Source organism: Octodon degus, unplaced genomic scaffold (genome assembly GCF_000260255.1).
Source record: "Octodon degus isolate 3935 unplaced genomic scaffold, OctDeg1.0 scaffold00154, whole genome shotgun sequence".
In the NCBI taxonomy this organism is placed as follows: domain Eukaryota; kingdom Metazoa; phylum Chordata; class Mammalia; order Rodentia; family Octodontidae; genus Octodon; species Octodon degus.
Window position 1 is genome coordinate 1,014,719 of NW_004524730.1, and position 12,074 is coordinate 1,026,792.

General features: G+C 49.1%; 1 protein-coding gene across 1 annotated transcript in view; it reads right to left on the reverse strand.

Annotated features, from left to right (window-relative positions):
* Kcnq3 (potassium voltage-gated channel subfamily Q member 3) overlaps positions 1-5,403 on the reverse strand; it is a 366,059-nt gene extending 360,656 nt beyond the window's left edge. The window contains exon 1 of the mRNA XM_004642481.3: positions 5,003-5,403. Coding sequence (XP_004642538.2) covers positions 5,003-5,388 — 386 coding nt within the window. The 5' untranslated portion in view covers positions 5,389-5,403. The remainder of the gene's footprint in view (positions 1-5,002) is intronic.
* Positions 5,404-12,074: the final 6,671 nt, after the last annotated feature.

A 12,074-nucleotide genomic window follows, 5' to 3' on the forward strand; every position in this document is an offset into this window, starting at 1 on the left:
AAAGAAAGAAAGAAAGAAAGAAAGAAAGAAAGAAAGAAAGAAAGAAAGAAAGAAAGAAAGAAGCCATATCAGATGTCTGGCAAGATGTCATAGGGTTTGAATTTCTCTATTATTTCTTCCTGCTTAGGTTCAGGTCATGTGAAACACTATGGCAGTACACCATACATATGCACTGAGTTACATAAGATAAGGCTAAGGTTAATTTGTCTCATTAAACACAAGTTTGAAAACTTTACTTCAAGAGAAATCTAGCAGATTTCTCTCCCATTATAGCTTAGATGGTTCTCATACACGTCAAAAGTTTTGTCTTGTTACTCCAAATACAGTCGCCTAACCAGCAAGCAAAGAGCAGTTTCCCCAGGGAACTTATCAAAAATGCAACTAGAACTCCTGACCTGAGAGAGGGCACATCAGTCCTCCTCTGCTGTCTTCTATTTCATACAACCACAAGAAGGAGAAGGAAGAACCATGAGTGGCTAAGGAAGCCTATGTAAGCCCAGCTCTGCGGCTTGAGGAGCTCCTGAGAAAATCACCTCACCTCCTTGAACCTCAGAGTCACTTGTAAGGGAAGTACTGCTTAACCTCACAGCCAGCACTGATGGCTACTTGCTGTGAGTCCATTTCCTAGACAGTGAAATTCCATGCACATGTGGTCACAGTCCCAGCACGGAGCCTCACTGTCTGACATCCTGCGGCTGCCGATGTCAACCCCTTGCTTGGTTCATTCGTTCTTTGTCAGTGGCTTGGCTGAGTCATGAGGAAGAGAGCCAGGAGGAAGAGATTGTGTTCTGAAAAATTAAGAGAAAAATAAAAGTTCATGACAAATGGGAGGGGCCATGGACTGCGGAATGGATACAAGAAAGTGGCAGATTGAATATGATGAAGAAGAGAAGCAAAAGAGAGAAGATATTTACTGTGTGTCTGCGATGACATGACTAGGCATTCTCACATCCATAGACACCCTGTATAAAACCCCATGTTAAGTTCACTAGGCAGGCTCTTTAGTCAAGATAGCTGCTGGGTCAGTGTGTCTTATCACTGAGAGTTGCCAGATGTCCCTGGAGCAAGCCTACTTTAGAAAGCAGTGAGTGGGTATTTATTTACTCTTGGTTTGTCAATCCACATGGCTGCTGGAGAGATGGCTAGGGCAGCAGAATATACTGTGCCAGAACAGTGAGACAGCTCACTGGACTAAGAACCTACTTAGGCAAGCACATGGACCCAGGTTCGATCCCCAGCGCCACATGCCATGCCGGTCCCACCTCTGGGTGCACTAAGCTGGCCACTGAGACCAGATATGTGGTGCACACTTGTAATCTCAATGCTGGGGAGGCTGAAAACAGGAGGATCACTACAAGTCTGAGCTGCATAGTGAGGCTCTGTACCAAATACATTAAAAAAAGAAAAAGAAAAAAGTATAGACTGTGCCAAACCAACAGCAAGGCCAAGATGAAGCCAGCATCTCCCCACTAACAAGCTAGGAAGGGCGAGTCCTGGGTAGCCTCAGGAGAGTTACAGAGCCAGCTGTAGTGATGTTTAAGGAGCTCCCAATCCAGAATCAACTAATGATTACTGTGAGTCTGATGCCAGGCTCACTGCATTCATATGCAACGTTTGCTTGAAGTCTGGAGGCCACTCCTTGATGGGGCAGTGCTGTCGCTGCCATCTGCTAGGTCCCAGTTCAGCTCCTGCACAATCACCGAGACTTTGATAAAGTCTAGATGTGAACCCCACACCCAGCATGTGTTCCATTACATCAGTACCTCTTTCAGCCAAAGGATGAAAAAGCAGAGCTGTAATCAGCCTCACCAGAGTTAATAATTCTGGGGGCTCCTACGTAATTCCTTTCCCCACAGCCCAACACAACACTCCTAAAGACGGTTCTCCTCATTAAAGTCTTGTAATGCTGACTTTAGCTACTTACTATTATGATAACGGCAGAACTGTAGCAGCGAAGTCTTGATTAACCAGGGTCCTAAGAGAATTCTTTCAAGCATTCATGCAGCAAATGCTTACTTAGTGCCTACCATGGGCTCCACAGCCTGATAGTGACTGAGAATGCTAAAACCACCACAGCCCCTGCTCTCAAAAAACTCTGCTCACTGGAGCAGATGGGCGAATACATGGATCCAACTGCAAAATTCTACAGCCCAGCAATTGCAGAGCTGGGGCAAGTCTAGCCCAGGCTGGGGTGTGAGGGAGAGGCTTCCAGGAGGCGCGGACAGCAGAGTTAGACAAAAGTGATGTTCCATAGGCAGGGGAAGTTAGGGGATTTGCCTTTAAGACAAAAGGAGCAGAGCAACATTGTGATTGATCTCCACATTTCCTGTATTCTATCTTTAGGAAAGAGAAAAAAATCTTATCTCATAAACCTGATTCATTTAAGAAAGAAAAAGTATGCACAAGGCTGTGAGCTCATAATCAACCCCATTTCCCGGCCCCCTCCAGCCATCAGCCAGGGCCCGGAGCTGGATAATAGAGGCCTTGAAGGATGAATTTCAATGCCTTGCAAAACCCTGAATCATCAATGAAAGTTTCAATTATGTTCATCTGATTGGACCATCTCCTGAGCTGGAGAAAGGATACACGATCCAGCTGCTCCCTAAGTGGGCTTCAACATCGGGGTCTCCCACTCAAAGGGTGAGCTTTCCTGCATAACTCCCAATTTAGCCAAATCCACAGACCCAGGACCCACCTGGCTCACATTTTCCTAACAGTGTGGTTCTGTAGGTTCCGACAAGCCCTGGCTTTGACTGAAAGACCCCTTTTTCCTACCATGCCCTAAGAAGGGAAAGTAGAAGAGGTATAAGGGGACCTGTGCTATCCATGGAGAAAGGAGCATACAGCAACACCTAGAAAAGCCCCCAAAGCCCCCCAGATGTTGGGAGAGGGTCAGGAGCAGGATCTGAGCTCAGCAACAGCGCTGACTCACTGCACTTCAATGTGAGCTCTGGGAACATTCGATAGGTGATCATAGGCCAGTGACCATCTTTTGACTTTTTCCTATCTTCATCTACAAAATGGAAAGGATAATAACTATCTCTTAAGGCCCTGTGAGAATTAGCCAAAATAAGTTTTCGTGCATCTATGACTGTGCCTTAGTAGCTACCTGGCTTTCCCCCTCGTAGTCTCCAAGTCCTGCAGGTCCTCTCTGGGAGGCTATGGGCTCCAGCATTCTGAAACAAACCTGCTTCCAGTGATGGCACAATTCGAGCAGAGAGTAACACTGAGGCCCTGCCAATAGAGGCCTTCGCTGTCTCTTTCTTGGAATGAGAACAGCGCTGCTTTGAATGCAGACTAAGGGAGGTAGTGGAAGAGGAAGTCCTCAAGCTCCAGTAGGACCTTTGGGAGCTTTGGGAGCCAGCCTATAGGTACCCACACTGTCTACAGGCCGAGGGACCTGGGATTCTGCACATGTTTGCGTGCATGCAAACAACTCCTTGTGTTTAAGCTCCCTATCACATATTACAGCGTTCACTTCCACTTTGCTAAACCCTGTGCTAGAGATAGAGGAGAATATACTACAACCTCTTCTTTACATTTAACCAATGCAAAGGAAAGCCCAATTCTTAAGCCCTCCCTCCCTGCCAGGCCACCACTTCCATCATCTCTCAACCAGACACCAAAGGCCTGACCACCCCAAATGCACATTCCTCCTCCTGGTTCCTCGGTTTCCTTGGAGGCAGCTTCTCCAGGCTTGGTAGCATCGCTGAAGAAACCTGTTGCTGAGTCCGAGGGCCTGTGTGGACGCCCCCACCTGGTGGCCAAATCAGGAAAAGCGCTTCCAAACAAGGAAGACTGGCAGTTGGATGTAACTAACTCCAAGGTTCCCTGAATCCTTGGACCTTTTCAGTCATGGGTCAACAGGAAGAAGCCAAAGAGGAGAATCCATTGTTTAGGGCACAAGGGGAGATAGTGTCAAAGTCATGGACCATTTTTCGCCAAAACCCTGCTAGCCAAACAGGTTTCTAAAAAGCAAGGCTGGTAGCTGGATGTACCTTGCCAGCCCAGGAGTGTGAGCTGACAGCCAGAATTTCCTATCCTTGCTGGGGAACAGGGCTACCATTCTCCCTCCCTCTTTTAATGCAGGCGGATTTTCTATTCCTGAGGTTGGGTGTAGCAGCGAAGCTGCATCTTCCTGCTGGCTACGCGCTTGCCTGGAGACTAACAGGGAGAGTGAGGGAAGGGAGGCTGAGGGCAAACCTCCAGACCAAGCCACCCGACCCGCATCCTCAGCGCCCCAGCCAGTCAAAACAAGGGGAAGCAGCAGGCTTGGCTGGGGAGCTACCAGCGCCCAAACCACAGAGATGTTTTAACCAAAACAACGTCTGTGGCCTCACTCTGTTAAGCCTGGACCTTTCAGTCTAGACTTAGAAATCCCCACCCCCTTATTCCTAAAAGAAACCCAAAGACCTGCATTTTGGCCGGTTCAAGTCCCCAGGTAGCTCAATACCAGGTTCTTTTTTTCACAAGTGCAAAGCCCTAGGAAAGGGAATGTTTACACACACACACACACACACACACACACACACACACACACACACAGTGTTCCCCTCTCCAATTCCAATACGTATTCTCTGAACTCAGCGACGAGCCCAAGACAAGCTATTCATCCAAAGCAGAAAGAACGCTCAGGTGAGGACCGTTTTGTCTTGCCCAATCCCTGTATTAATTAGGAAAAAAAATCACGCAATTCTTTAAAGCTTTGAAATCGACATCCCAGAAGGGTCTAGCAACGCGCACCGGCGCGCACAGACGCAAAGCCCCAGATCCTCTGGGGAACCCCGCTTTGGCTCTTTTAAGCCCTTGTTTCCACACCTGGAGCGCGGTTCACGGAAGCGGAAAAGACGCCCGCCCTGAGGGCAGGTTGGCCCCCACTGGGCCAGAGGACAGCCTGGGTGTTTTAAAGCTCCATAGAATTCCTGGGCTCCAGTCCCCACCCGAACCCCAATAACGCTGCAGCCGAGGGGCGTCCGAACGAGCTGGCAGCGCGGGTACTCACACTAGCGCGTGGTAGAGCAGCGCCCAGCCCCGCGGTCTCTCCAGGGCGTCGTAGATCAAAGTTTGGATGCGTCGGTACTTGGCGTTGTTCCTCTTGACCGGGCGGCTCAGAGGGGTCTTGGCCAGGAGTCCGATGCCCTGAGGGGTCCTCCGCACCCCCTCGTCGCGGCCCCCACCCTCCAGCAGCAGAGTTCCGTCTTTGTCAGCTCCGGCCCCGAGCGCCAAGGTTACTTGCTCCACGTCCCCAGGCGGCAGCCCCACTTTCCGCTCCTCATCGCCGGCCGCCGCCGAGTCCCCTCCGGCTGGGTTAGCAGCCCCGCCGCCTCCGCCGCCCCCGTCGCCGCCGCCGCCAGCCGCCCCCGCCGCCCTGCGTGCCTTGAGCCCCATCTGCCTCGCCCCCGCCGGCCGCTTCGCCTTCTCCGCTGCTGCTCCGGGAAGAAGGGGCACTCGGGGTGCGTGGACCAGAGGGCGGCAGCGGCTGCAAGCCCGGGAACTCCAATGCCATGATCCGCGCGCCCCTCCCTACCCACCCCCCAAAAGCAGGCAAAGGCGGGCCTCGTGGGGGTCAGAGGAGGCGGGGGGAAGTGTAGAGGTCACATCCCGCGTGGGCCGGCCGGGGGACCCCGAGGGGCACGGACCGGGGGCTGCCGAGAGCGAGCAAGGGCGCTGGGAGCTGGCGCGGAGGCGCTAGGGCGCGTGGCGGCGGGAGCCTGGCACCCGCGCTCCGGGGCGGCGGCGGCACCCGGGCCGGCGAGCCCGAGACAGCATCGCAGTTTATTTACAAGGCTGGTGCCAGCCGCCCTCCCGCCCGCCACACGCGCAGCCGCCGCCTCCTCCCTCCTCCGCGCTCCCACCGGCGCCCCTCCCAGCCCGCTCCAGCACCAGCTCCAGCCCCAACCCCGCAGCAGCAGCAGTAGCAGCAGCAGTAACAGCAGCAGCAGCAGCAGCGAGCGCGCGGCGAGCAGAGCGCATGCAGTCCGCCTCCCTCTCTACTTCCCTCCTTCCCTCCTTCGCTGGGGTGGGGCCCCATTGTCCCGCCCGATCTTGGCAGGAGGTCCCTGCTGCGCCCCGCCCCTCCCCGCTACCCCCACTCCCGCGCTCCGGGGTGAACCCGGATTGCCGGGCCAAAGCCCCTGCCTGCGGATGCCAGGCCATGCGCTGCCAAGGCACCCTGCTGCAAGACCGGAGCTCCTGTGGGCGTTGGGGCTTCCTCAGGCAGGACTCAGGAGATAAAAGGGCTAGAGCGGAAACTCCAGGCCAGAGAGATGGGGGGGGGGGGTCTTCTGCTCAGAACTTGCCGGGGTTGTGCCTGTGTGTGGTTACTCCCCGTCAACGCCCTTACCTCTTTGGAGGTAAAATCCAAGTTGTTATGTTGGCCAAGACCAAGCACACCGCCTTGTGAGCCTGCTCAGTGGTAGTAATGGTTATGGTTGAAGGTCCTGATGAACACAGCTTTCACCTCTCCCAGTCCCTGTTGACCCCACCCCCAAGATGAGCAAAGAGCAGAGAAATGGGGCATAGGGACAGGACTCTGGTTTCTGACTTAGCTCCTAATTTGTGCTGTGGGCGAGACATTTGCCCTTGCCTCGCTTGTGTTAATCACGAAGCCCACATGAGTGGGTGAGCTTGTCCTCTAAGGTCACAGCCCTCTGATCAGGGGGCCGAAGGTCCCCAGGCATGTAGAGCATGAAGTCTAGTGACACGTGGAAGACCTTAATGAAAAAGCCAACATAATGGGAATATGTTCCAGTATTGGGTAAATTCTGTTCTGGGCCAACACAGAGTCTGTGTTAGAAAGAGTAGGGCCTGAAAGGCCTGGTGGCGGTGGTGACATTTCGGTAAGCTAGTGGCAGCTACGTACGTGTAAATGTCCAGAAGAGCAATCCTGCACAGTCACTGCTCCAAGCACCTGGACAGAGGAAGAGACGGAGGCCACAGCAGCAAGGGCAGGGAATTTGTGCACTTTCCCGTCACCCGTGGTGAGGGGTGCCCCTCTCAGCCCTGCTGCCCCAGAGAACCCAGGGCCTCCTTTAGCTCCACTGGCTCCACTCATGACTGCTGGAGAGGGTGGAGGGACAGACTGTGAAGCCAAGGACCTAATGCTAGCGGACAGCTCTCTGAAGGCCTGCCAGTTTGCCCTTGGACAGCAGCTGAGAAGAAAGAGAGCAGAAGGGAAGGGAGAAAGGAGGAGCTCAAAGGGAGAGGAGGCCAGGCCAGGACCACCCACACATAAGGGCTGGCAGAGGGAAGAGCCTCAGAAATCTAAGGATGGAGAGAAGGAGTTTCCAGAGGCGCTTTAACTATCAGGATGAAAGCATTACGACAGTGCGGTATGGGTGCAGAAATCAATTGCTGCTTGCAGTAGAATAGTTTGTTCAGAAGCTGAATAGTGTGAGAACTTAATAGAAACTAGAAGAATCCTGACGATCCTCAGTGGAGAAGGGTTACGCGTGGGTCAGTGGGCTGAGCAATGGCTTTGTGGGAACCCATACAGCAGCACATACACACGCTCCCCGCACCACGGGCCTCCATATATCCTGACCCGCAGACTAATGATCTGACAGAGTAACTGCTCAGTGCAAATCCTGGTAGAGAAAGCCCAGGGGAAGAGGGCTGCCTGGCTTGAGAATCTTTTAGATAGGTGCTGAGCGAATTAAAGCAAGCTCCTGCCCACTTGCTAACTCCAGGCCTGACAAGCAAGCACACGTGTGGTTCAGCTTGAGTGAGGCTCAGTGTGTCCCCAGGGGCTCCTGGGTTCACACTTAATCCCCACTGTGAGGCCTTAAGCAGGTGAAATGATAGACTGCTGCGCTTCAAGGTTGGGACTTTAGGAAGTGGCGATTCAGATTCAAGTTGTTGGGAGGGAGCCCATAAGAAAGGAGAGAGAGAGCAAGAAAATACACATGCATGCTCCCAGTTTCCTGCCATGGTGTCCCCTGCGCTGCTTCGTAGTGTGCCATAAGATGACATTCACCAGATGTGGGCTTCTATCTTTGGATGATAACCATCAGCCAAAGTAAACCTCTTTTCTTTATAAATTACTCAGACTCAGGTATTTCATTTTAGTAATGAAAAATGGACTGGTATATAAAAATAGACTTTCTATCCAATTCTAACAATGTAAAAAATAATTCTCCCTTTATGTATCTTTTTAAATTTGTCATTCCTACCCAGTTCTCCTCTTTTTACTCATATTTGTTGGTACCTAAAATTATCATGTTTCTGTTTAGTTTCTTTGCTTAATGGTATCTTGTAAACAAGAGAAAGGATAAAGCATCCTATCTGAAAGCCAAAAAGTATTCCTGCCTTATAGTGGGATTCTTAATATTTACCCACAACGTAATTGTCAGATAAATGAACAAAGTATGTTGTGTTCTGACACAATTTCTTTCTTTCTTTCTTTCTTTCTTTCTTTCTTTCTTTCTTTCTTTCTTTCTTTCTTTCTTTCTTCTTTCTTTTTTTTCGGAACCGGGGATTGAACTCAGACCCTTGCGCTTGCCAGGGAAGCCCTTATTCCACTGAGCCATCTCCCAGGCCCCACCTCCACTGGCGCAATTTCAGACACAATTTCATGTCAATGTATTTTTGAATGTGACATTTTTGTTTTGCTTACTATTGTGAAAGTCTTTGTTCTTACCAAGTCTTAATACTCCTTATAATCTAAGTAATACGGCAACAAAAAATATACTTTGATAGTGCTTAAAACACAAAGTCTTGCTCAATAAACATACAATATGATTCCAGGGCCATTAAACAGAAGACACAAAAATTCATTGAGTGCTATTCATCAGAAGTTTGCATTTTTGAAATGACAGTGTGGCCCCTCCAGTACAGGAGAGACTTCTATTTTGATGGGAGCCGTACACCACCAAATATTTGTGTTTTAAGATAAAGTGCAGGGACTATTTTCATGCCTTTCATAAAGGATGAGGTAAACTCAATATCAAATTCAGAACTCTGATCCAATTAAATCCAGTGATAGGGAAACTGCCAGAGTCTGGGAAATTGATTTCAATGGTTTTATAATCCAATGGAGAGTGTTGTTCAGATTTCCACTGGAGGGTTTCGAAATGTCATGAAAGAGAGGGGCATATGGCAAATATCACTGAGGGGACTCTGGAACCATAGCACTCTGTAGCCCAGATTCCAACTAATGAAAGTCAAATGTGCTGTATCCCACTGGAAAGGGTCCTCTATGAGCCCAAAGTCCCTGAGAGTTTCAAGTGCCCTCTTCTATCACAGGCTTAGTGACAGAGCCTTCCCATGGAGTAGACTGGAGGCCGCAGGGCAAAACCCCTAGATTTGAGTCCCAGCCTGACATGCGACATCACAAGCCCCATCACTTTCTAATCTTCTAATCTGCTAGTGGTTTCTCTTTTTCTGAACTGTGATTTTTACATTATTCTGTTTTCTATTATTATGCTAAATATAGCTGGGACTGGATATTTTATAAAGACAAAAGTTTTATTTCATTCAGTCTTACAGATTGAAAGTCAAGCGGGTATGGACCCACTGATTCCCTCTCTGGTGAGGGCTCCCCATGGTTGGGTCATGTCTCGATGGCTTCATAATGGCAGGAGGATATGAGAAGAGAGTTTATGTGACACAGGAAGTGAGAGTGTAGTGAGAACCAACCTGTGTGAGAACCAACCAGGACTCCAGGAGAACAGCCTCAGTCCCTGCCAGGGAAGCTCCTTTCCTGACCTAGTGACCTCCACTAGTCCCGCCTCTTCAAGATTCCACTAGCTCATAATATTACCACACAGAGAACCAAACTTCCAACACAGGACCCTACAGGGACAGCCCATATGCAAAGCCTAGTGTGTTGGCTCTTCCTTTGCCTGGTCTTCATCTTAGTAGACATATGAGATACAGTACATATATGAAGGCTTTCTCCCACGCAGGGGAAGTGTTTCCTGGAAATGATTGAGACCAAAGCGTCCTATCTGAGTTTCTGCTTGTGCTTCTGTATAAATCCTGCTTTCCAGGGTTGTAGGATCCAGCAACTCTGGTGACAGTTATTACAACGGTAATCAAGTGAGCAAGGCAGAGGCAGAAGTTCACAGCACATGGATTGGTGGCCCTGCCCATCCTTTTTCTCTGTCCTCAAAGCATATCATTATTCTAGGCCATTTGAAGATTTACTTTTATTATTTGCTGCACAAGAAATGTGAAGTAGAGGAATTATGCAATATAAACCATGAAATGGATAATAATAGTCTTCTTCTTACTCAGAAGTACCCTGTGCAGTGGTGACTTCTGCCAGCAATGCCACTTTGTGCCTGACCTGCAAATGACAGAGCACAGCTCTGAGCTCCAAATCTGACTCCTTTCCTGAGACCCAATCAGCCACCTTCCAACACAGGGGAGGGGACAGGGGATAGATGCACGGTCTGTGCAGAGCTGCTGCCATGTGGAGGGTATATCCATGGTCCTTCTGACATCCATGCACCTAGAATCACCTTACTCACCACTGGAGAGTCCCACAAAAGCCTGCTTCTGATGAGTGACTTCTTCCCCAGATACTTGCTTATTTTGAGTGTTACTTGGCCAACAGGAAGAGGCAGTGCAAAAGCTGTGTCACTGGCAGCCAGGGAGCGTTCCTTTGCTTGTTTGGAGGAGAAAGGGCAAACCCAAACGCCAGGTCTAGTGACAACTCAGGATAAAAAGAAATACAGTCAGAAAGGAAGGATGCAAGCATTTCCCTATGCGCACTCCAGCCCCTTTATCAGTGATACGTAATGAGCACATTCACCTTAGGCAGTTGGGATACGTGTATAGCACCGCTGTATCTCTTCCCATCTATCTTCCCTCCTTCACCTCTGGATTCCCTTTCCATTTGCACAATGTCTATCTCCCTGTTTCCTATCATCTATCTTTATTTCTCTCTCTAAATTACATAGAGTTTCTTCTATAAGAGAACCCATGCAGCATTTAAGTATCTGTCTCTGATCTGTGGTCTCAGGCCGCACCCCTTCTCTATGGATGACCCAATCTTAGCCTTCTTTTTAGCTTTTTTTATCCATCCATCTGTTGATAGACATTTAGGCTGCTTGCAGGATTTAGCTCTGGTGAGTTATGCTGCTAGAAACGGGGCTGTGCTTGTGTCTCTGTAGCTTTAACTCTTTCAGGAGGGTACCCAGAAGTGGAATATCTAGATGGAATTGAATGTCTAATTTTTAGTTTTTTCAGGACCTGCTATAGATTTCCATTAATGTACATTGCACCAACAGTATAGAAAGGTTCCGTTTTCCCCACAGCTTCACCACATTTGTTGTTTCTTGAGTTCTGATGGATTTGCTTTATTTGTGAAAATCCAACCTGAGCTTGGTGACCTTAGCCAAAGCCCTGGAGTTCTACTCAGCCCCAGCTTCCTCTTCTATTCCAGGGGGCAGTGTTTCCTCCACACTGTCCTCGCTTGGTCTGAGTATCATTCCCAAAGCGCAGCAGTGCGGTACAGCGTGGCAGTCTGTAGCGTGAGTTCACATACTATGCTACTCGTTACTCAAAGGTGTTGGGTGCAGCCTCCTGGAAGGCAGCTCAAGCTAGGCCTGCTGGGTGAGTCAGTCCGTAGCCAAGTGGCACTCACCTTCGCTCCAGATGGCAACAATCAAAGACTGCAACAGAGATGGCTCTCAAATAGAAAGACTTCTTCCCTCAGCTACCTTGTGACTGCAATTCTTATACGAACTTGTAAGTTAATTTTGCTTGTTCCTTAATTTTGTTTGGTCTTTTTCTTTTAAATAATTAACTTAGGTAAAATACTGAATCCATTCATTGAATGAATTCATTCATTCATCTTCCAGAGAGCATTTATTAATTGAATACCACTTTGTGCTTTGCTATCCATCTACGGGAAATAGAAGGAAAATAATTTCCATATTTAGTTACAGTGATAAGATAAATAAATGTAAAGTCATTTAGTCTTCTGAGTCATTATGCTTTTCAATGATCTAGCTTGTGGTAAATACTCGTATTAGCATAACATTTACTAGGGATTATATATAGATATCTCATTTAATCCTTGCAACAAAAATGCAAGATAGGTGCTATGCTCATAGTTCTTTGTATTA